The sequence below is a fragment of the Arachis ipaensis genome, chromosome B04 (assembly GCF_000816755.2).
Source record: "Arachis ipaensis cultivar K30076 chromosome B04, Araip1.1, whole genome shotgun sequence".
Lineage (NCBI taxonomy): Eukaryota > Viridiplantae > Streptophyta > Magnoliopsida > Fabales > Fabaceae > Arachis > Arachis ipaensis.
Window position 1 is genome coordinate 99,535,490 of NC_029788.2, and position 26,371 is coordinate 99,561,860.

Below are 26,371 nucleotides of genomic sequence, written 5' to 3' on the forward strand. Positions count from 1 at the left end.
AGACTAATTTAATTAATAAAGGATAATTAAAAATCCTAATTTATTCTTTTAATTTTAAATATATTTTTTATATATTTAAAAATTATATAATTTTAATTATTTAAAAATAAAAGAATTATTTAAAAAATAGATTAGGATTATACTTCACTCACATGATGATTATGGAATCTTGGCAGAAAAGTGTCTTTAGTTTGTTTTTGTTTTTTTTATATGTTATTTACAATTTAACTTACCAACCATCCATGTTGATAAAAGTGCCAAAGTGACTTCACTTCTACTCGTGCGGTATCCACCACCAGTCTCACCAACCCTCGAATTCGTGGTTGGTAAGCACGTGTTAATGCCACGTGACTATATATTTGAAATGTGTTTCTGCTTAATCTATTCCCGTTTTATCTCTTAGAATTGTAGCAAATAAAGAAATTAATTTTGACTATGCAAAATATTTGATATTATTACTTAATTTGACTTTTTCAAATAACTATTATAAAAAAAACAATCATCATAGATGTATATTAAAATAAATTATCAGTATATAATATATTTTAAAATATAAAATAAATATTAAAAATAAATTAAATTAATAACTAATTTTAATTGTTGAATTTAATATGTAAATAACATGAACATAGAAAAATTTTAAAATTTTTAGATGAATTGCTTCATCTTAAATTAATGAATTCACTTACAAGCCAACCTAAAATATTGCGGTATGAATACATTATACATACATAGAAGCTATACGGAGATGGCAAAGAGCAAACCAACCCACCACGTTCAGAGTTGTCAAAAGACCATCCTACTGTTGACTCCTGCGGGGATGAATAGTCAAAAAGCCTTCACTGGTGTAAAAAATACAAACTCATAAGCGCGCTCTCCCTCTCTCTTATTTCCCTCGGAAATAGTTTAGTACGAAAATTATTATCGGAATCCTATTTGTTTATATTAAAAATTTGATTATTAATAAAATTACGCAGAAATTACACGAGTTTCACGGGTGCTTATTTTTGTAAAATACTTTCACTCTAATCTTCTTTTTTTTTTCCCTTGAGATTCACACAGCTTTCTCAATTTTAACTTTCTCTGGTTTAGCTGATCCCTTCCAGTTAGATTCTGCTACAACAGGTCAGATTCGGAATTTCATCTTCTCCATTTTCTTCCCCCTTTTTTTTTTTTCAATGCTTCCTTCACTTATGTGTGAATTTATGCAATTGGCGTAAGTTTTCAATACAAGTTTTGAGGGGAAGCTATTATGGATGCGAAAGCTGCGCAAACGTTGCAACTTTCAGCTATGCTTCAACCAGAGACGATGCGGTCAAAACCCAGTGGCGCCTCTTCTCTGAGAATATCACGTGAACCGCACAAAAAGTTTCTCCGGGTTTCGGTTTCGGTTAAGTTGCAGCCTGTAAGAACTTCCATGATTCGGCGTAGGGTAACACCTTTGGAGGTTACTCGTTCGTACGAAAATATCGCAGGTTTGTTGAGAAAAAAAAAAGACTGTTGGTTTTGAAACGTGCGAGTTTGTATTTGTTATTATTTTTTGGAAAAGTCTAGGGGTCAACAGTTTTGTTGATTTTTGGCCAGCATGTAGCCAGCAGAAAAAGGTGAGTCATTGGATGAAATCTCACACCAATCTCACACCGTTAGATCATCATTGATGGCTATTTGATGGTTACCAATCACAAAAGTTGCTGGCCCTAGCATTGCTCATTATTTAATATCCTGGTTTGAAAAAAAATAAAAATAAAAGGGCTTGGAACATGTAACGCGCTTGCTATTCTAGCTTTGCATTTATATTTTCCAATTACTTTTATTGTTATTGAAAGGAGTGCTGATTTTGTGCTATCCGTCTTTTAAAAAAAAAATGAATGATTTAACTAGTTACAATAAGAAGATACAGCGTACAGTGAACCTTACTTGTAAATTGCCAATGAATTTGGATTAAAGATTTGTTCTGGCTGTGCGGAAAATTGCAAATCTAATCCCCAACGTGCCTTCCCTGTAATTAATTGTTAGTATAATTAATTCTTTGTTTTGCCTGAATTATATTCCTGTAAACATTGATCAAATAAGGAAGGATTTGAAGTTTAATTTGCCTGGCATGAAATTGATTTGAATAACTTGTGCTCAGATATTTGTGACTAAAATGTAGTTGGATATCTATGTTAAAAAACATGGCGTGATCAATATGAAAGGATAATAGACATTTCAGCTGGACCGTTCATAATAATTTCTATCAAGGTGAACTGAATATAACTGCAATGCCCAACTATTGTCTTTGTATTTATCATTCTGCAGCTTCAAATAAATTTATTCTATTGAATAGTTGGAATAATCCACTTCCGCGTCTTTTGAGGAAAAATTATGGTCTTTGAGAAGATGTAGTATGTAATTTTGCCTGGATTGCATATAAGATTGTAACTGACTAAATTTAAATGCTCGTGTAGCTTCGACATTGGAATCTGGAACCTGTCATGCTCCTCTTGATGAAGAATTGATTTTGAAGGTAATGATATGAAGTTCTTGTTATTTTTAACTAGTCTATATCCATTTCGTTAGTGATGTTATGCCCTCCATCATAGTAAGCAAGAATCAAGAAATAGTAAACTTTGCTTAATTGCTTTTTGCCTTAGCTTGCTATACATGCCATTATCTTACTTGAATTAATAAATTGCAGAGTAGATCACAAGAGATCGATCCATATTTAAATGGACGCTGTATATATCTTGTTGGTTAGTTTCATGGCTAAAGTCATCATCCAATAATATAATTTCCAAGTATGATTATTGCGGCTTTCAAAATTACCTTTAATTTGACATGCAGGAATGATGGGCTCTGGGAAGACAACTGTGGGGAAGATTATGGCACAAGTGCTTGGCTATTCTTTCTGTGATAGGTTAGTATGGGAATTTATCATTTTTTTCTCTCTCCTTCTGAGGAAGAACTTGAGTCGTTGATAGGACACTGAGACTTGTGTTTAGGTTTTGATGAATTGGGAGTATGAATAGAGGGAAAAGGGCAGACAGAAGGACTATATTACTTGATTCACTGATTTGAGTTTTTGGAGAGTAGGCCTCCCGAATATTCTCATTCTCTTGTAATTCTTGAATGAATTACTTCTTTATTATCTTTGGACCAGTTATATTAGTCTTAAAGCAAGTAAATGATCATAATAGTGCATCATTTGGATAGCCCGAATAGGCTAGAAGAATATACAAAGAATGGCATGTTGTTTGTAGCTATCTACAATTTCTGTGTGCAAAAACCAAGATGAACTTCAACTGGTGTTTATATTTAATTGATACAGAGAAATCTAGTTAGATACAACAAATGTATTATATGACTGTATTCTGTAGATGGAAAGGGGTCATTCTAGTTATGCGCATTGGTTGCACATACTGTATATTTCACAAGCACTTTAGACATTGTGTTGATTTTCTGCATTTGTTGCACTCGTGGGTGCTTTAGTGATGCATTGGTGGAGGAGGAGGTTGGGAATTCTGTAGCTGATATATTCAAGCACTATGGAGAAGCTTTCTTTCGCGACAAAGAGGTCAGTTGAAGAGGACTATTCTTCTAGCTTATGTATCTTCTTTGTTTAAGTTGTTTTGAACTTTTATGTGTTTTTGTTTCCAATCTCATCCAGCTCCTCATTTTCGTCTATATGTTGACATAAACTGTCCCAAGAAGCTGTTGAATCAATATGTTTTGAAGTACCAACTAATGACGGTACTAACGAGAGTATAGAATTCAATAATCAATTATGAAAAAATAAAAAAAAAAAAAAACAAATGGCATAAACAACTGCTTAGCCCATCCCCTGCTGTAGGGTAAGAGTCTGATATTTGGCTCTTGAAAGTGATGTTAATAGAAGTAGATACATTTGGTTATGAAATGTGCTAACAAGCAACATCATTTCCAATTACTTTTCTGTGTTCTACTATCAATGGATCTGATTGATGGTTTTGTTATTGCATTCACCATTCATTTTTCCTTGCTTATTTTTACTGTTTCAGACTGAGGTATTGCATAAACTGTCCCTGATGCGTAGAATTGTTATTTCTACTGGTGGAGGTGTTGTTATTAGGCCCATCAATTGGTATAATTATAATTATTAACGGAGTAAATAGCCAAAATCGTCCCTGAAAGATACCCCGATCTCCATTTTGTCCTCGAAAGATAAAGTTATCAAAATTGTCCCTGAAAGATATACGATTAGTCACGTTAGTCCTTCTGTCAGTTGGATGATGACGTGGAGGGCTAATGCTACGTGTCACAAGATGATTGGTTGACGTGTCAGATCAGTGACACCTGGCATGCTACGTGTCAGGTCAGTGACACGTGGCACTTGAGATGTAAAAAAGTTATTTATAATCAAAATAGTCCTTGAAAGTTCAGACGTAAGTCACTTTCATCCCTAAATTTTAAAAAATTAATCAAATTAGTTCTTATATAAATTTTTTTATTTTTTCTTGATAATATTAAATTTAAAATATTTTTTGATACTACTAATTTTAATAGAAATGTAATTGATAATCAAAAAATTAGTAATTGTATCTTTTCTTGTTAAAAATTTTTTCAATAAAAATATCTCTCTCCTTTAATTCTTGTCAAAATCTCTCTTATTCTTTTCTATTCTAAAACTTTTTTTTTACATTATTACATTTTGCTAGAATATATATATACTCAAAATTGAAATGTATGTATTTGTTAACCTAAACAAAGTTATATGCTCAAAATCAAAATTTATGTATTAAAAGTAAAATTATATAATCTACCTCAAACATATAAAACACACAAAAATTATATAATCTTTCACAATTATAAATTGAAACTAATTAAATTTAGAAAGTTCTAAGAAAAATTGAATTTCTTTTCAAATTCATTATTTAGAAAAAGTAAAATGACACTCCTTCGACCCTTGAATAACATCACTTATAAATTTATATGTGATAATTACGTAACTAGTTTAATAATTTCGTTTGTGCTATTTTATATTTGTTTCTTGTAAATATTTAAAAAAAGAAAAGATTTAGATTTCTTAATAGATCTATTTGACTCAAACCAAAATAATTTGACAACTAAGATATTAACGCTGGTAACGAATATATATTATGACCAGATTAATATTTTCTTTAGTACTTCCATATAGTTAAAAATATTTAATATTTTGTGTGTCTCATATGTTTGAGATAGATTATATAATTTTTCTTTTAATACATAAATTTTGATTTTGAGCATATAACTTTGTTTAGGTTAACAAATACATACATTTCAATTTTGAATTTTAAATTTAATATTATCAAGAAAAAATAAAAAAAATTATATAAGGACTAATTTGATTAAATTTTAAAATTTTAGGGATGAAAATGACTTACGTCTGAACTTTCAAGGATTATTTTGATTATAAATAACTTTTTTACACCTCAAGTGCCACGTGGCATGCCAGGTGTCACTGATCTGACACGTCAACCAATCATCTTGTGACACGTGGCATTAGCCCTCCACGTCATCATATGCCACGTGGCACTTAACGTGACACGTCATCCAACTAACGGAAGGACTAACGTGACCAATCGTGTATCTTTCGAGGACGATTTTGATTAACTTTATCTTTCGATGACCAAAATGGAGATCGGGGTATCTTTTAGGAAGATTTTGGCTATTTACTCATTATTAACGTGTGAACAAGAAAATTGAAGTTTGGTCTTCAATTTTTTATGATTAACGTCCCATTCTCTCTTTCCTTTATATATGGATTGCCAGGAAACATATGCACAAGGGCGTCAGTGTTTGGTTGGATGTGCCGCTGGAAGCCTTGGCACAAAGAATCGCTGCTATAGGAACTAATTCTCGCCCCCTTCTACATTATGAAGCAGGAGATGCATACACCCGGGTAATCTTTTTTTTTTCCTCCTGCATACAATTTTAGTCACCCAGTCCTAGCAACTTCAACTCTTTAGCAATTTGCATCAAAGTTTACTTTTTTTCCCCCTCCTGGTAAGTATTCTGACCTTTTGATGTTCTTCTGCAGGCTCTCCTGAAGTTATCTGCTCTTTTTGAAGAAAGAGGTGATTCATATGCCAATGCCAATGCCAGGGTCTCATTAGAAAGTACGCATAGATATTTTTCGGTTTTAAAATAAAAATTGTGAATTTTTTTTCAGAAACTTTGGTATAAAACAGGACTTTATGTATTTCTTTTCCCCCCGCGACTTATTGAACTTGAATTGTTTGGACCTGGAGATCCCTAAGATACTTGCCAAGCGTCACTTTTAAAAAAGATAAAAAAGGAAGTAGAGAAAGATCTTTAGTGAACTTAATTATTATTTCTACCTTCTTCTTGATGCTTTCCTGATATATATGGTTTCTGACCTTGTTCTTTATCATGCAGAGATAGCAGCAAAACTGGGCCAAAGAGATGTGTCCAAACTGTCACCAACTGCTATTGCAATTGAGGTCTTTATACTCAATGCCCTCCCTACTAGTGTCATTTCAGGATTTTTATTTTATGGGTCAAATGAAATGCTCCTAGGTTGAGTTGAATAAAAATGACATCAGTGCCAATCTAGATAACACGTCTCTGTATCTTGCAGGCATTGGAACAAATTGAAGTCTTTTTGAAGGAAGAAGACAACAATTACGCAGAACACTAATAGAAACACAGACACAAGCATTGTTGACGTGTTTATATTTTTTTCTTGAGTTGTGATATGCAATCAAGGCCATGATAATATCGTGCCATGTCAATATGTTTCGGGTTAAAAAAAAGTGATGAGGCCTGGCATATGTTTCTGCATAATTTGTGTTAGCATTTAGAATAAGCTGAGAAGCTACCAGCATTGTTCATGTTTTGTTTATTGTTGATGTATATATATATATATATATACTTGTAGTCGAGTTTGATTGATCTGGTTATGTATTTTACTTACTCCAAGAAGATTTTTATGTTGTGAAGTGGCCCGATTTATTTATTCTTAGATAACTTATTGCTTATTCAACAACCTAAGCGGAAAAAAAGATCTCATGTAATATAGGGAAAAAAATCTATAAAAAAGGAATAAATAGAAAAATATGTGGCAATCGGATGGATGTTGGCCCCAAAATAACTATGTTCTCGCAGGAAAAGTGAAAAAGAAAAGAAAACTGGTTGTAGCACAAGTTAACTCCTCCCGTTATTTGTTCATGATCTCATTGTTGCTCGTTTACAGCTACTATTTTTCTACAAACATTGTATTAGGGCATGTAATTCTAATTTGAACAATGATTTACAAAAATGCTTTTATATTAGATATGAAAGTTGTTGATCCAGTGAGAATTCTAAACTCATTCTCTTATAAAATAGATTCCAACTCGGACTTTGTTAGGTAGACAATGACTTTTGTGAACAATGTGAACAATGAGTGCTAAAATTGGTTCAATAAAGTAAAAACACACTACACTTCTAAATTACCCACCTAAATCTTAATATTAGATAACTATCTGCACACCTAGTAAATTGAACATCCGATATATCTATTGTTCACATTGTTTAGTATTTTCATTGCCTACTTATACTTTTCCTTTTAACTCTTTGTTCATCTCTTTTTTCTTGAACTCGTCCTCATTGACTTATGGCTTAATCCATTCAGTCTCATTTTCTTGAACAATGTATATAATATCAAATGATCAAGTAGCATGCATGCGAAAATCATGAGCAAAAAAAATTTTAAAAATCTTAGATACAGAAATCAGGCTTTCCCATTTTAGTTCCTTCCACAATTTTAAAAAACACTACAAATTACCATGTTAATGTATATCATTTAGTCTTACTTGTGTGTGAATTTAACTCTTCTCGTTCTGTTTCTCCCCATTTTCTCCAAAACTGTAGTTCGAAAATTAAGAGGGGATAAAGGACAGACATGTCGTTGCAATTGGCGTAAATTTTCAATACAAGTTTTGAGGGGAAGCTATAATGGATGCGAAAGCTGCGCAAACGTTGCAATTTTCAGCTATGCTTCAACCAGAGACGATGCGGTCAAAACCCAGTGGCGCCTCTTCTCTGAGCATATCACGTGAACCGCACAAAAAGTTTCTCCGGGTTTCAGTTTCGGTTAAGTTGCAGCCTGTAAGAACTTCTATGATTCGGCGTAGGGTAGCACCTTTGGAGGTTACTCGTTCATACGAAAATATCCCAGGTTTGTTCAGGAAAAACAAGAAAAAAACATAAAAAGACACTTTTCTGCCAAGATTCGATAATCATCATCTGAATTATGACCGTTGAATTGAGTGAAGTATTTACTGAAAATCCTAATCTATTTTTTAAATAATTCCTTTGTTTTTAAATAATTAAAATTATACATTATTTTTTAAAAAATATAAAAAAATATTTAAAAATTAAAAGAATATTTTGAGTGGAGTATTAAATTAATTTTTTAATATATAAAATAAAAAGATAAAATACTATTTTAGTCATTATCGTTTGGGTCAAATTTTAATTTGGCTCTTAAGGTTTCAAACGTTCAATTTCTATTTCAAAAAGTTTTAAACAAGTTCAATATGGTCTTATGGTTAAATTTGACAATAATAGTTTAAGCAAATGGGTGACACGGACGTTAATAAGTTACTAGTTAAGTCATATATTTTTGAGAATTGGACTATTCCAAAAACTGTCAAATGACTTTTTGAGAGTTGGACTCAAGTGTTTGGTCGTAACTCTAAATATAAGAAGTGACTTTTAGGCTTCTTTGCGATTATTTGGAACATTTGGTTGGAACGGACTATTCCAGAACTCAAAGATACGTAGGTCGTTTTTGAATTACAGGGAATGGTGCGATGTTGATCCATTTAGTTGTTGATGGTAATGTCAATACCATATCTATTGCGTTCTTTGTCTTAGATTTTTAGTTGTATTTTGTAGCGTTACCTGCTCTACTTCATTATGTTGAGCTTTTTTTGTTAAAAAAAAAATATACGCTTCAAAATCAAAGAAAAAATTTGTATATTAGTAATTATTGGTGAATCAATTTCACTTATATATTGAAATTAAATACTATTGCCTCTTTAATATGCAAGTTATTGGTATCAAATTTAATGGTAAGATAACATTGAATCAACTTAAATATTAAAATAATATTTTACTCTAAAATAAAATTATCGGCAGCCCACATTTTAAATAATTAAAATGAATAAATGATTAACCCAATAACTTAAAAGAAAGTGCAGCAGAACCCACTATCAGAATCAATCCCAAAAAACTAAAATAAACTAAAGGGCAATAATAAATAAGGGCTCAACGGTGAAGGCTCTGAAAGTTTGAGAAGGTAGTTGCTAACTGCCATGAATCATGTAACGGAACCAAGCTCATGAAGGGAATGGAAACACATTAGTGACGGAGAGAAGGGGATAGAGGGGTGACTTTTGGTATGGAGAAGCTGGTGGAGATTGTAGGTTGAGATCTTCATAGGAGTAAACGTAAATCACCTTGCCATTCTTAAAGTCATACCCAATTACATGCCCTTGAAATTTGAGTAGCAACATCGAATCTTTGAAGCAAAGAACAGCCACTTGATTAAACATTACCCGTCCATTTGAATTGGGTTTGTATTTTTCTAGAACAATCACGATATTTAGCTGGCACTTAAGTTCCCAGGTCTCATCGTGAAGGCACCACACCCTAAGGTATAACGGTTTTGATATTTGGGCATAATGCAATATTCCTTCAGATTCTCCAATAACTTGATGATTAAGTGCTGAAGGATAATTACAAGGCAGCGAAATCAAACTTGTCAATTCCTCCTCAACATGAAAACTCAGCAGCTTTTGACGATTCATAATCCAATACAATACTCCTTTTATGTATATGCTTCTACTCGCGATGGAAATTCTTCGAGAAGAGTCGTAAGTTCCATTTGACACTCTAGATGCTCCTGTTTCTGATGAATAAACTTCAAACTTAATATTCCGAGACCGGTGACCGGAGACAATTCTTACCAACTTAAACTTGGGAAAGGAAATGGAGGTGAAACAACTTTGGTAAGAATCAGAAGCAATTGCAGTGGCTATTTCCATGGAACTGAAAGGGAATCCCGCCAACTGTCCATTCACTGGGTTCCAAACAAACAGAGTTGATTTTGCAGAATTGCTACGACACAAGATAAGTCCGTTGCATGTGTCCATGATCAACATATCTTTAGGAAGTATGCTGAATAATAAAGTGGTGTTCATGTTCTCTCTACTACCTTCCAATTGAATGAAGCTATTGGTGGTGTTAGATACCCACTTCCGTTGAACAATGAAACCGTTCAGTTTGAAGAAGAAAGGGCGGTAAACTAGGGTTAGCCAATCTTTGCAGACACATCTGCAACGAGCCAAGGACTTCAGAGAAAGCCGAGAGAAAATGTCCTCTAGAACATTATTATTCCACTCCGTTTCCTGTTTTAAAATAAATAAATAAAGGAATGCATATCGAAAAAGAAAGAATAATTGTTATTTGAGCACAGCTAGAGAGACAATGAGATATGTATACAATGTATACAATGGGCTGTTTATTAGGCCCAATTAATATTAATAGAAAGAATTAATCAATTAATAACCCTAATCATATTTTAGCTGTTTATTTTAACATACCACCTAATTTCTTTTATTCACAGTTTTTCCCCAAATCAATCAACCCCTTTGTTTTGCCGTTTTCCCTCCCCCACACCCAAACCCTTGCTATTTCTGAACATTGCAGTAACGTGACAAAACCCAAACCCTCTCGATCCTTGATCACACACAATCCCTGTTGCAACAAAGGAAGGTCACCCATCAACCCATCAATCCTCACAATTGGTATCAATAACGGCGCCGTCTAAGTCCTGATCATCCCGCCGTCTCTTCAACGGAGCAGCTGGGCGCGACGCCGGCCATCGGGAACGCCCTCAAGGAGCCGTCACCCACGAAACGTGCAGCAGCCGACTTCTTCTCGCGTGGGCGCTTTCATCTCCTACCATCGGAAGAAACCCCCACATGCTCGTCAACGTACAGATCACCGGAACCTCAAAGAACATGTGTATGAAACATGACGCATTCTAGCTGACCATTGTTGAAAATGGGTTGATATTTGTTGGATGGTTACTTTAACAGTATGTTGGATGGTCACTTTAATAGTATTTTGGATGTTCACTTTAAGTTTGCAAGTAGCAATTTATAAACATCTAACTCTTATATAAATAAGCATCCATGGTGAACAATTCATCGAACCATTCTCACCTTATTAGGCTGCTGACCGTCGGCAACAAAATGTTCGGGAGCTTCTTCCGGTGGTTTCAATGGAACCATTCTCACCTTATGATGCGGTGTCGCTGGAAGGAGCCACACGCTGGGAGAAGGGCGTTCACCAATGAGGACCTCAACGTCTCCGGGAGCGACTTCCGGTGAACACGAGCCAGTGAGAAAAAGAGATAGTAACGTCGGTGAGAGGGGTTGCGTTGTTGGTTGTGTCGGCGACGCCGTTCATAGAGAATAGGTCATGGTTTGTGTTTTGGTTTTACTGAATCCTAATTTTTTGAACCATTCAAACTAACAAATCTTCATAATTAATGATTATAATTTAGTGTTAATTTCAATTAAACCCCCGGTATCCAAAATTTAATTTTAATTTCAATTAAATCCCATTGTATGCATTGTATAATACTAGCATTGGTTACTCATACTTTTCCTTGTTATTTTTCATCCTAACCATTTGTTTGTTTGGAGGACAAACCAACTCTCCACCATTTAAAAATTCTTAATTGGTCGTTGGTGGAAACTCAGGTGCAGTCGACTTCACGTGAAATTGATAGTTAAGAGCCGTTAGATAAAAATTTACTCAAATCAGTCAAATTATCTAACGATTCTAAGTTATCCACTTCACGTAAAGTTGACTGCACCTGAGTTTTTACCTTGGTCGCTAATTATCCGAGTAATTAGTCTAAGCAATTACTTTATAAGGTTGTTACTTTAAACTAATTACTTGGATGGTTGGAACCAATTAGAGATTTTAAATTATAGAGAGATACTTTATAGTTCGAACAAATAGTCAAAAATTAAAAAGATATTTTTTCATAAAAATAATGACTCAAAAAATTAGTAAAATTTTAAACTCCACGAAGATTTGAAGGAAGTAGGACCACTCACCTTAACCAAAAGTTCAGAGATTGAACAACTTAACGATGATTTAGTGTTGGGATAGTGAACATTCGAAGCTAATGATCTAAATAAAGAAGGCACGGTAAGTTTCAATACAAGGAAAATCATATTTAAACTATATCTATTTTATTTTTTGTTTCGGAAAAGCTCTGCATAGGCTTGTATGCTTTACAAGTTTATTAAGTAATAAAACAAAAATACGCGCTGCTCCATATACGTTGTATACACGCGCTATATAAGATCCCGCGTATATCTAACTACCAAATTTAAAAGATTTGTTTCCTTCTTCGTTTTCGTTATTTTGAGATTTGGTTGTTCTTCTTCTCGCGCGTCTTCCCTCCTTCTTCTCCATCGTTCTTTTCCTCTCCTTTTCTCACTGGTATGTTCTTCGTTTACGTTACTTTCCTCTCTCTGTGCAACTCGAGCTTCGTTTTCTATTTTGATTTGTTGTTTTCTGAAAGCAAAGTTTGAACTCATTTTGAAGATAATGGATCATTCAACCTCAGATTGTCAGCTGAATCCAGGCGAAGTGGATTATGAATTTGAATCTAATGAAGTTCCTGAGGTTTGATTTACATAGGATTAGTATGAATTTTCTTTCAGTAATTTGTATAGCATTGTGTAGTTGAAAAATTGCTGAACATTGACTATGAAACTAACACGTTAACATGAATCTGTCGATTCAATGTATTAGTTGTGATTAATTATCTGGAATTTGTAGCAGACGCTCGGGTGTAGATCAGGTCTTTTTTGGGTGTATTTTTGCTAGAAGTGTGGGTGTATTTACACTTTACTGGTTTTTTGTTATTTTAATTGAGTTGTTGTTGTTCAGGTGTATTATATCAGACATGATTGGGTGTGTTTTTAGTTGTTGACATGGTGTATTCTGCAGCCTGTGTATTTACAGTTTATGGCTTTAAAGGTCATTCTGTAGTTGAGTTGTTGCGATTCGGGTATATCATATTAGACATGATTGGGTGTATTTGAATCTTAACTATGGGTGTATTCACAGTTTCTGACATGGTGTATTGTGCAGCCTCTCTCGGTTGTTGATGACGAGCTTGTTCCGAAGGTTGGAATGACCTTTACCACCCTTGAAGATGCTGGAAAATTTTACAGGAACTACGCCAAGGCTGCAGGTTTCTCTACAAGAGTTCGGTGCACAAATAGGAAGGGAAACGAGATTAAGAATCAACTGATTACATGTAGCAGAGAGGGAAAATGGAAATCTAAAATATCTCCGACCGAGAAGACCAATCCGACAGCCGGTTTAAACTGTCCTGCAAGAATTTATATACACACATTGAAGGATGTCGGTGCTTGGATCATTTCAAAGGTTGTGCTGGATCATTCACACCCTTGCTGTCCAAGTAAAGCAAAGATGCTCAAACAGCACAGGGAACTAAGCATGTCCATTCGTCATACGATAGAGAATAACGAGGAGGCCGGTATCAGACCAAGCAAAACCTACCAATCATTTGTTGCGGCTGTCGGGGGTCACTGCGAGTTAAATTTTATCGAAAAGGACGTGAGGAATTACATTACCAGGGAAGTGCGGAATGTTTCCGAACAAGAAGATGCAAAGGAATTCGGACATGGGAGGAAACGCTCCGAAAGGGTTTCTAACCGATCAGTGCGCATCAATGAAAAGGGCTTTAGAGGCCTGTATGCCAACAACAGTTCACCGTTGGTGTATTTGGCACATCATGAAGAAGATTCCAAGCAAATTAAACGAGTACAAGGGACATGCCGATATTGAACAAGAAATGAGCCAAGTTGTTTGGAACTCTCATAGCAAAGACTCATTCGATAGGAATTGGAATGATTTTCTGCTGAATTTTGGTCTTGTGGACAACAAGTGGCTTTCAGGTAATGTCTTTTTAAAATCTGCAGTAGAGGTGTAAATTGCATGTTCCCTCGGGTGTATTTATAGTGTGTGTTTGGGTGTATTATGCAGATCTGTACGAAGACCGTCACATATGGGTTCCTATCTATCTGGATCACCACTTCTGGGCAGGGATGAGAAGCACACAAAGGAGCGAGAGCATGCATTCATTTTTTAACAAGTATATCACCCGAAACAGCTCGCTTATTCAGTTCGTCAAACAATACGATAATTGCCTCGGAAGCAGGGAGCAAGCAGAGAGAGAATCAGATGCTGCAGATTTTCATACGGTCATACCGTGTGCAACCAAATCCTCCATTGAAGCTCAGTTTCAAGATGCGTACACTCATGCAAAGTTTAGGGAAGTCCAAGCGCAATTCAGAGGAAAGGCGAATTGCATCACCAGATTAAAGAATTCCGCTCTAGGCTATTCAGTATACGAAGTCGGAGAACAAGTTTCCAGCTCAATATTCAACAAGTTCGTTGTTACTTACGACTCAGTTGCAGCCGAGGTAAAATGCCAATGCTTATTATTCGAGTCGAGAGGGATACTGTGCCGTCACGCACTAAGCGTGTTAAGCTTCGAACAAGTAAGCCAAGTTCCACCTAGATATATACTGGAACGATGGAGCAAGAAGGTAAAGAGGTGACACACACACATCAAGAGCAGCCACGACGAGCCACTGATGGAGCCAAGAAGCAAGAGGTTCGACCAATTGGTTTTTCGTTCGCAAAATATTTGCGAATTTGCATCCGAATTGGAGGAGCTGACTGCAATTTTGTACCGTGCGTACGATAACGTCATGGCCGAGATGGAATCATTAAAAGCCAAAAGGAAGGGGACATCTTCTTTATCCCACGAAGACGCCAACTTGGAATCCGTTAACGAGCTTCAAAGCCCGCCAAGGATTCGAACAAGAGGACGTCCAAAAAATAGGCTAGGTTCAAAGTTGGATAAACAAATCGCAAATGCCACAAAGAAGAAGAAGACGAAAGTTTTAAGCGAGGTAAAAGTAATGTTCTTTAAATTTGTGGCGATTGAGTTTATTTTTCTCGTTAATAGTTTAGCTAATATGTGAGTGTTATATTCAGATAAACCTGTTTGATGCTGCATCAGCGGTGCATTCAAATTCCAGCCAATATCAAGGACACGTTATAAATTATCAGTTCAGGGTACCAGCAGCAGGGGATAACTCTTTGGGTGTATAGTTTTAAAGAATATGGGTGTAAAAGCACTGTTCTTTTGGGTGTATTTTTGTTCATTGACAATTTACATATAGATACATATATAGATACATATAGAACAAAAGCTGTAAAATTTCGCAGGTTATGGGTGTATATTTGATTTGATGTTTTTCTTCATATTTTAGTACTTGTAATTCATACATTTTGAATACAGCACAGACAGTTTGGGTGTATATTTTATGCAATCTTGGGTGTAACAGTTTATAATTTACGTTTATATATGTCTTGATTTTTTCCTTCATATTTTACCACCTATAATACAGCTTTTGAATACAACACAGACAGTTTAACAGCACAGATAGTTTAACTATGGAAAAAAATATACATGGAATAGAAGTTGTTGATAAATGGCAAATATTTACAGCATTTGTTTAATTTACAAATATTTACGCAGTTTCTATATCAGCAGAATTTATCTGACAAAACGGACTCAATAATACAGAGGATGGCTTCGAAAGCCTTATAACATTACTCTCTCTAATTGCCCAATCTCTCTCTTTATTCATCTCACTGAATAGTATCCGCGAAGCATACTCCACTCTATAGTGGTCCACCTCCTCCTACAATTAAAAAGTATATTCTGTTTAAACAGCAATATTAATTCAGTAAAGTAATACAGAGTTATATAGTTCTAAAGACAGTTACCTGTGGCCAATTATCCCATTCATACTCCCCCTTTTTAATGTTTTCCGGCTCAATTAACTCCATCCACTTCATAACGTAGATAGCGCAGTCATAGCTGAAAACGAAGAAAATAAATTACAAATCTCATTTACGAAAGTTTAATGTTCAGAGTCACAAATTTATACCTTGATTTTTGGCCTGATATTTTAACATATGATGATTTAATTTCCTTCTCCTTCTCGCCTTTCTTCAGAGGTTCCCCACCGGCATATGTTATCAATCTTGAAAATACATATCTCTTAAATACCAAAACAAATCAGTAATACACCCGAATGAATGCACAAGATACACCCAACTGAATGGACAATATACACCCAACACAACTAACGAAATAGACCTAAATATTAAAGTAAAGAAGACAGAGGCAACTTATAGTGAATTTATTAACCTTCTTTCTCTCTTCGCCGGGAGCTTTTTTGTGTAGCGGGTCAAGTATATGACATCTCCGCTTCGTTGTATCTATCAGCCATAACCACCAATGCCCCGAGTAGCAAACAGGTACAAAAATCTGAAGGATTGCCACATTTCAACAGTGTGTTATTTTATTTGGCATATAAGTAAAGAAGCGTACTAACAAATTTAGCAAATGAAACTTACATATGGATGCGAAGTTAATTTTTTTGCATCTATGAAGGGAATAAAACTCGGGTAGTCTTCCACCCTGAATTCCTTATTCGTTTTCAGTGATATGAATTCCCCGTTTGGGTGATCCGAAAGTGCCATGTTCTGCAAGAATTACGAAACAAGAAATAAAATACTGAAAATACACTCAAGTGAATACTTTAAATACACCCAAATGACTACACAACTTACACCCAATTGAACGTAAAAAATACACCTAAATCAATACAGAAAATACACCCAAAGTTCGTAGAAGTAACACTTACCACAATATCGGGGGGGAGACAGTATATTTGTTCTTGAAACCACTTTTCATTTTTCTGGTTGAGGATGTGGTATAGGATGCTGTCCGTGCCATCATCAACAGGGCAGCAGCGTCTTCTGCGGCTAGATGAATGCGTCATCATGTATAATAATAAGAATAAGAATAAGAATATACAGATGATAAGCAAAGATTGATTTTAGTCTGATGAACTTACATTTTAGTTGGAGCTGGGGGAAGCATGGGTGTGGTCTCTTGAAGTTGTTTGGGGGGGTTCAGGAGTGCTGTTCAGTTACAAAAAATAAATCATGGCGTAAAAAAAACTAATCAGGAACAATATACACCCAAACTGTTAGCAAATATACACCCAAACTCTAAACAAATATACACCCAATACTATTTCTTACGTTTCTGTAGTCCCTTCAATCTGTAGCATAGGGGTTGGTTCAAAATCTGTCTCAGTGGTTGTTTGGGATGCCAGCACAAAAACCTGAATTGGGACTCTAAACAAGAAGAAAAATGAAAGGTTAACAACGCCTTTGAAAATAATAAGGTTATAAGGTTGAAATATTCTTGGAAAACTCACATTGCAAGCGCATCCGACGGTGTCTGTTCCCTCACAACCATCATATTCGAATCAGCCAGACTCAACCTAAAATACACCGAAAGAAAATCAAAAAATACACCCGAACAATTCAAAAAGAGGACAGGCTTTGTTTTTTGAGAACTTACATACTTGCAGTTTTTGCTTTTTTTTCTTGAATAAAATAATAAAGGGTTTTTTTTTTCTAAAAAAATATATATATAGAATTAGAAGTAGAAGTTAATAGAAGAACAAAAGTAACGGTTATCTGAAAGAGAAATTACATGCTCTCTGACGGCTGGTTTACACTACTCTGTTCTGTGCGTCCTTGAGAGGAAGGATCATCACTTTCCAAGTTCACAGCCGGTATTCTAAAACAGATTTCATGTTATTCAGACAAAATAAGATACAGGTATAAAATACACTCAAATGAATGTACAAGATACAACCAACCGAATGGACAATATACACCCAACACAACAAACGAAATATCCCAACTTAATAAACAACATACACCCAACTTGATCAACACAATACACCCAAATGGTTCCACAAAATACACCCAAATCATGATAACAAGATTTTATTAAATAAAGCTTCTTACGTTTCAGAAGACACATAGCGACCTTCTGTCGATCGCAGGTCAGCTTGGTTCTCCCTGCGAAACAAGAAACAATTATTAGCAAACAAAACACAACAAAATCTGAAATAGACACCCCAGCAAGACATACCCCTCTGCAGCAGATTTATCAACGTTTTCCCTTAGCCATTCATCTAGTTCATCACTTGATATTTCATATCTCTCACTACATTCATAAAAGAAGATGTTAACAAAAATAATTACGATGATAGACGGTAATATAGCTTACGAGGTACTGTACCCATCAAAGTATTGATCTTCTTCAGGAGGTGAATCCTCCACAACAACTTTTTTCTTTTTTGGTTGTGTTCTGGGTGGAAAAAAAAGAGTACCAATCAGAAATAAAAAATTAATTTTATCACAGAATATTATCCAAAGAAGTGCTTACTTTTTTGGTGTTGTTTTTGTCTTTTTCTTTTTCTTTTCCTTCTCCACCGGTGATGATTCTTCGCTCCTATAAGTTAATAAGAGACACTTCAGTTAATACACGAAATCTTTATAATGAAGCCAAAAGAAAGGAGTAATAATTTCAGGACATTACTCATCACTTGATTCAGATTCAGATTCTGAATCAGAATCGGACTCCTCTTGACTCTTCTTTCTTTTTCTGGAGTCCATTCTGGAAGGCAAACAATCATTATTTAGAACATACTAAAAATACAACCAAATGAATGCACAAGATTTACCCAACTGAATATACAATATACACCCAACGCAGCAAACGAAACACACCCAGCTTAATAAACTACATACACCCAATGTGATCAACAAAATACACCCAATTCGAAAAAGAAATTACACCCAAGTATGGTACTTACTTTTTCCCCTTTTTGCTGGGGTGTTTTCTTCCTGAATCCTCTGAGTCTTCTTGAGTCTCAGACTCAGAGGTAGAAGTGTCACTGTCAGTAGTTGTTTCTGTCTCCGAAGACGATGTTGAACTCGCCTTCCTTTTTTTGTTTTTTTTTTATTTCTTTTTTTTCTTTTTTTTCTTTTTTTTTTCATTTTTTCTCTTGTCTCCGCCATCTTCACAATCCCCTGAAACATTAGATATTTTAGCTAGCAGCATTCAGGTAAATAAAATACAACCAACATATTATGTTTACTTACCAAAATTTCCTCTCTTTCTGCAGTCATTCTTTCCACCAACTGCTCCTTAGTCCAGTTGGCAATCCAGGGCTTTGGTGGTCTTTCAGCCCTCTTCTTGCCTTTGTTTTTTGAAAGATGAAAGTAAATTATCATCAAGGCGAAGAGGTAGCCATCAATTGCCTTCTTCTTTTTCTCCTTGTAGTCTGTGATGCCCTTGACCATGAAGGTCAAAACATGCCCCCCCCCCCCAGTTTCTCTCCGATATGCCGTCCATCTTAAAAATTGGGGCCAAGTGCACAGGCGATATTTTGTTTATCGTCATTGGCAAAAGGAACGCCATCTTTATATAGAGGATGAATATCCTCTTGAACATCAGGCGTTCCTCTTCGTTGCCAACGCCGATTTTCATCATTTCATCGGTAAGACTTTTGAGGGTCTTACCCTGGAATCTTCTAAAAATTATTTTGTCATCATCAGAAAGTTTCTTATACTCAACTTTCTCAGGAAATAGATCTCCTACAAAAAGGAAAACAACAAAGTATCCAAGTCGGTTCAAATACACCCAAGCATCAACTTAATATACACCTATAATTTTAAGCTAGTTACCTGTTGCATTGATGCCAAGCGCATCACCTATTGTTTTTGGTGTTATTTTGAAAGAACCATATCCTGTTTTCAGTCTGTTCTCCCCAAGTTTGAAGTTGTTTGCCAGCTCCCTTAACAGTTGGTGATCCACCCTTAGTGCTGGGATGTGCATCAACCCACCGAATCCGAGATCCCTCACAATCGCCTTCTTCTCCTCACTCATGTTTCTGAATTTATCACTTAGGAGATGTGTGGCACACTTAAGGTCTTTTGTTTGGTTTCTTGCTGCCATTTTCTTTGAAACGAAAAATACACCCAAAGATATCAGTAAGATACACCCATATATATGAGTCAGATACACCCATTAATAACAGTAAGATACACCCATTGATAACAGTAAGATACACCCATATATATGAGTCAGATACATCCATTAATAACAGTAAGATACACCCATTGATAACAGTGTGATACACCCATAGATATGATTCAGATACATCCATATATATATCAGTCAGATATCACTCAAACATGCTTCAATATCAAGCAACATTACAATGTCAAGCAGTATACACCCCCCAATCTACAGAATATACCCCCAAAAATCAGTTACCAGAAGATCTAGAACAACAAGAATAACAGGAGAACTTAGAACAACAACGTAGAAGAACAGTGTAACAAAGAAGCAAGAATAACAGTAAACCCTAGAACAACGACGTAAACGACGTATAAAACCTAGTTCGTAATGAACTTACCTTGAGTATTGTTGCTTTGTTTTCTCTTCAGATTCTTGATGGAGAGTTTGATGGTGTTTTGATGGAGGTTTCGAAGGTTAGCGACGATTTGTATATTCTGAACTTCGATTTTCGCTCAAAAATGGAAGCGTTGCCTTGTTTTCGAATCGCTTTGAGAAGTGGAAGAAGTGGAAGAGTCTGCCATTACTCGTAGGATACGTAACCGTTTGAGTGTTGAGCGCGTGAATGTGACGCTCCATGTAATCCCTCTTCATGTGCGTGAGTTGTATTTGGGCTGGGCCAACTTGTAAACTTGTAAACTTGTATGTGTAGCAGGCCCGTTTTTGTTTATTGCTAAATCCTATCTTATTCTAATTTCAATAACTAACTAATCCTATCCAATTTTACTTAGGTTATGGAATTGGGAAAACCCTACTAGAACGAGGGAGACATGTGCATAGTAGGTTAAGTTCTCTGGAAAGGAGCCAACAAGAGCCATCTATGCAAAACTAGGAAAGAGGCTTTGGTATTCTCCTTTAACCTTTTCAAAAGACTTTTCATACTAAACCGTCCAACTGTCATAATCATAATTGTTACTCTCAAGACACCACATGTCCACATGTGAATTGAATCTACTATTCCATGATATACTCTTCAACTAAGACATTTGGTTTATGGCAGACCAATCACTATTTATTGAGTAAAAGAACAAGGAAGAAAAATAGGTAAAAGCTATACCACCATAAGAATCACAAATCTGATGACAATTCTAATTAGGATAACACCATTAACTCAAACAGATCTAATATCTGCAATTCATTAATCATAATATCAATAATTATAACAATTTAATATCAATATATGGTATCTTACAGGATATTTATTTCAGATATTGATTCTAGTTGTCTGCCCACTTCTGTTTGTAGAATTTCTGCTCCTTGGTTTGCATTCTCAAGAAGAGGTAAATCCAACTGAGTGATGCTTTCAGTTGGATTCTGATCTGTCACATTGTTTCCAGAGTTGATTATACCTTTCTGCTCTGGCCCTGGTAAGTGAAGTCTTGCACTGCATATTTTTGCATTGTCATATTGGTAAGAGATCACTTTCATCTGTTACCTATGTAGCTATTTCCAAAGTTATATGTTCTTATGCTAATGGAATGCAATTTTAGTGCTTTCAGTATAATGCAGTATTGAATACCATAGTATGCTAATATTAACTTCTAATATTGTCTTTGAAGTACCAATTTGTTATCAATCTATATAGCCAACAATGGAAACTGTTGTGTCTTTGTACCAGCAAGAAAAAATTGAAATACCTTATATTTCTATTGTTCATATGTATGAGAATGAAGTTTTGTATAATCTTGTGTAATCGTTTTTTCTGCAAATAATTTTAATAGAGTAAAGTATCGTTTTTGTTCCCAACGTTTGGGGTAAGTTCTATTTGTGTCCCTAACGTTTAAATCGTCCTATTTGTATCTTTAACGTTTATAAAAGTGGTTCAATGTTATCCTACTAATCAATTATACTAACAAATCAGATTATATTTTTCAATTATTCTCACTTGGATGTATTCATTCTTAATTAGGTCTCACTTGGATGTGTTCGATTTTAATATTATACCCACTATTTATGTTTAGATTCAATTATGTCCCTAGAAAAGTGAATTATGTAAATGTTGTAGGAATTAATTTCAACATTTGATAAACTATTTCTCGGAGTAGATTATCGATTCTATCCCAGACATCTGTATTCTAATTTCAAGAAGAGATTTTTAAAACTCAAACTAAAGCGTTCATGATGTGTAATTAACGACATGATAACATTGAATCACTTTTACAAACGTTAGGGATACAAATAGGACGATTTAAACGTTAGGGACACAAATAGAATTTACCCCAAACGTTGACGACAAAAACAATACTTTACTCATTTTAATATATTGTGAACAAACCTTGCAAAAGACATTAAATTAGCAAGTGAATCACAAACACATAGTAGGCAAAATACAATCAGAACTAAATTAAAAACTAAAGTAAAGTCATGGGCAGATTACAAAGTAGTAGAGGACAAAGTAAAGGTAGAAGCAAGAAAGCGTAGAATCTTTGATACAAGGCCAAACTGACGCTAAATGTAGTTGATTTTACAACCTAATAAAAGAAAACTCATTCGGAGACAATGCAAGAAAAATTACAAGTAAACAAAAAAGACAATTAAAAATCCACTAATATGAATATGAGAAATTTGACTTATATTCTCATGATGTGATAATCATAAATCTTAAGACTCTTGATTTAGTAGTTATAAACAGTTTATAAATTAATTATAAAAACGAAAACCAACATGTGATATCAATTGTGAAATTTGTGATTATTCGTAAATTAACTTGCACAAATTTACTTAAGTAAAATAAATGTTGTCTAAATTAGCAAAATATGTTAATTTAGCAAGTGACAATGTCAGAAACACATGGCAAGCAAACATAACTAGTAGTAAATAAAAAACGTAAACAAAGCAAGACATGGATAGATTACAAACACATGAATGAGTATTTTGACTCATTCTCCTATTATGTGATAATAATAAATTTAGAAATCCTATATTTAGTCCTTATAAATAATTTATAAATTGATTAAAGGAGCGAAAACTAACATGTGCTATCAAGTTATGAAATTTATTATTATTCATGAATTAACTTGCATAAATTTGTATAAAAAAATAAATGTTACCCAAATTAACTAAAAGCGTTAAATTAGCCAACAACAATATCGCAAATATAGGGCTGACAATTGATAGGATAAAATAGGATTTGAACTCTATTCTAACTTTATCTACGGGTTGAAATTTTTTTAAAATTTTATTCTATCTTACTCACGAGTTGAGAATTTTTTAACCCTAACCCTATCCGCACTCTAAAGTTCTAAACCCTACCCTATTCGATCATACCCGCAGAAAATAAAAAAAAATTTCAAACAAATATAAAATTCAACCATTCCGAATTTCATATATATTAATAAAATAAAAAATAAAAAACTAAGTTCAAATTAAAATTAAAAACAATAAAATTTTAAAAAAAAATCTAACATAAAATTACAAATAATACGATCATCAACTAATTTAGTGGTTATTTCAAATTTTTATAAGAGGAAGATTGTGAGTTCAACATTCACTTTCTTCACTACATACATAACTTTTACATATATATTATATAATGGTGGAAACTCAAGTGCAGTCGACTTCACGTGAAGTTGATACTTGAGAGTCGTTAGATGATTTGACTGATTTGACTAAATTTTCATATTAGAAGTGCGGGTAGGGTAGGGTAGAGTATATCCTGAACCCGTACCCGCAGGCAAACTCGCACCGTATCTTATCTTACCTACAGCCGGATTGAATATCCGCAGGTAAGGTATATATTGCCAGCCCTATGCAAACACAATAAAAACTAGAAGTAAGGTGGAGCAGAGCCACCAGTGGACTGCCAATTTGAGACTAAATCTAGTTAATTTTACTGTCCATATATATATATGTATGTGACATAAAAGCTACCATGTGAGATTTGTGAATTAATTTATCTGAATTTGTATAAATAAAATATATGTTGACCAAACTAGCAAAACGTTAAAAGTGCAAGTGACAATATCATAAACACATGCATATGGTAGGCAAACAAAACTATCTAGAACTGTATAAAAAACAAAAGTAGAGGACGACATGAATAGATTACAAAGTTACAGAGACAGAATAAGATAGAGTCAAAATGAAGACAAAACTAACACAGAACAGAGCCGCTAGTGAAAGGCCAAATTAAAATTAAATGTAGTGATTTTTCAGAGAAATAAAAGAAAAATGATCAAGAGACAATACAAATCATATATATTCCAAAATCTGCTTACATGAATATGAGTATTTTACTATTTTGACCCGTACTCTTATAATCTGATAATCATAAATTTTAAGATTCTCTTTTTATTGTTATAAATAGTTTAAAAATTGATTAAAGAAATAAAAACTAACATGTGATATCAAATTATGAAATTCATGATCATTCGTAAATTAACTTGCAAAATTTTCATAAATAAAATAAACGTTGCCCAAATGAACAAAATACGTTAAATTACCAAGTGACAATATCACAAACATTTGGTAGACAAAATGCAAACAGACCTAAATAAAATAAAAAACAGAACAAAGCAGGTACAAATTACAAAGTGACGGAGGTGGAGCAACACAGGGACAAAGTAAAGATAGAAGTAAGATGGAGTAGAACTAAAAGGACAAATCGATGTTAAATATAGTTGATTTTGTAGTCTAATAAAAGAAAAATAATCAAGAGACAAGAAAAATTATAAGGAGAAAACAACCTCTCTCTTTCTACATACACACATACATACATATATATCCAAATCTATCAACATTTATGTGATAATTTTGACTCATACTCCTATTATGTAACAATTATAGATTTTAAAATTTTTTATTATTTGTTAAAATAGTTTATAAATTGATAAAAAAAAAATAAAAACTAACATATGGTATCAAATTGTGTAATTTTTTATTAATAATAAATTAAATTACACGAATTTGTATAAATAAAAGAAATACTGCCCAAATGAACAAAAATATTAAATTTATGAGTAACAATATCACAAATATTTGGTAGACAAAATATAATAATAAAAAAAAAAAAGTAGAGCAAGACATGAATAGATTACAAAGTCGCAGAGATAGAGCAAGATAGTGACAAACTGAAGGTAGAAGCAAAGCCACCGATGAACAAGAAAACGAAGGCTAAATCTAGTTGGTTTTGTAGCTCAATAAAAGAAAATCAATCAAGCGACGAAAAAAAATCATAAGGAAAAAGTAAAAACAACTTCTCTCTTCCTCTTTATATATACTAGTGTATATTGCCGTGCACTATATAGGATAATACATAAAAGTATATAAAGTTATTTATTAAAAAAAATTAAACAAAAACTATATATAATAATTATCACTATAAATATTTTATAAAGTTATAATAATTAAAATCAAAGTTTAATAATTTTTAATATTAAAAATATTAAAAATAATTAGTATTTGTCTTAATTAATTTAGATTAGTTAATTGGTTATTTCACTCGTCCATTTAAGTAGGTATTAAGGATTTGAATCTCACATTATATAAGTAGTAACTCATTGGCTAACAGCAGACTTTTAATCAATGGAGTTTCAATTTGTGCTGAATTAGTCCTCAACCTACTGAGTTGAAAAATACCGTGAAAAAAAATTTAGTATATATCTTTAAAGTAGGACAATTTCTCATTGATAACAATATTTATGGATATTTGTTTTTGTTGAAATTTACCTGCAACAATTTTATTTGTTGGTATTCATTATTGAAGTCAAAACAATATGGTCAACGTTGTTACTAGTTAAAATTTCACATTTTATAACATAATTTTCAAGTTTTCAAATTTATAGACTCATGCCGTTACAAAAGCTACTAAATTAATTAATATTCCTTGGTAATATTACCAAAATACCATCGTTGAGTATCAATTTGTGTAAAAAGAAACCATAATAACTTTTGTTATTCAATATATAATTTATTCTATTAAAAACAAATTATTAAATATATTTTTTCTCAATTTCTTACACTATTTTATTTGACAATATTTGTCATTAAAAAATAAATGTTGAAAAATATCTTGTAAGTATATCTACATTTTATATATACTAAATGTAATAAAATTTAATAGTATAATATTTGTTATAGCAATGCTCAAAACATTAGTCCAAAACATACTTGGACCCAATAAGACTCTCAAACAAGCAAGATCATCCTAGACCTATTGTTAAGGTCCCAAATACGACTTAGGTTTATTACTTTATAGCCCAATGCATATGAAGTCCA

The 26,371-nt window shown here is 33.7% G+C and overlaps 2 protein-coding genes and 1 long non-coding RNA gene across 4 annotated transcripts; 1 reads left to right on the forward strand and 2 right to left on the reverse strand.

Annotated features, from left to right (window-relative positions):
- LOC107639546 (shikimate kinase, chloroplastic) lies at window positions 1,196-6,762 on the forward strand. 2 transcript variants are annotated; one of them, XM_016343079.2, is made up of 10 exons: window positions 1,196-1,475; window positions 2,448-2,506; window positions 2,678-2,732; window positions 2,824-2,896; window positions 3,469-3,553; window positions 4,017-4,099; window positions 5,767-5,896; window positions 6,035-6,113; window positions 6,394-6,458; window positions 6,596-6,762. In XM_016343079.2, exons 1-10 carry the CDS (start codon window positions 1,253-1,255, stop codon window positions 6,653-6,655), a joined length of 912 nt encoding a protein of 303 aa, XP_016198565.1. In that variant the 5' UTR covers window positions 1,196-1,252; the 3' UTR covers window positions 6,656-6,762. The 2 variants fall into 2 exon arrangements, with proteins under 2 accessions (XP_016198565.1, XP_020977063.1); XM_021121404.1 differs by having other exon boundaries at window positions 6,035-6,071.
- Window positions 9,342-11,300, reverse strand: LOC107636757 (putative F-box/kelch-repeat protein At3g17570). The gene is made up of 2 exons (XM_016340247.1): window positions 11,232-11,300; window positions 9,342-10,412 (listed from the first exon to the last, which is right to left on the reverse strand). Exons 1-2 carry the CDS (start codon window positions 11,298-11,300, stop codon window positions 9,342-9,344), a joined length of 1,140 nt encoding a protein of 379 aa, XP_016195733.1.
- Window positions 18,160-18,480, reverse strand: LOC110270719. The gene is made up of 3 exons (XR_002360362.1): window positions 18,458-18,480; window positions 18,311-18,379; window positions 18,160-18,235 (listed from the first exon to the last, which is right to left on the reverse strand). It is a non-coding gene; the product is annotated as an uncharacterized LOC110270719 (long non-coding RNA).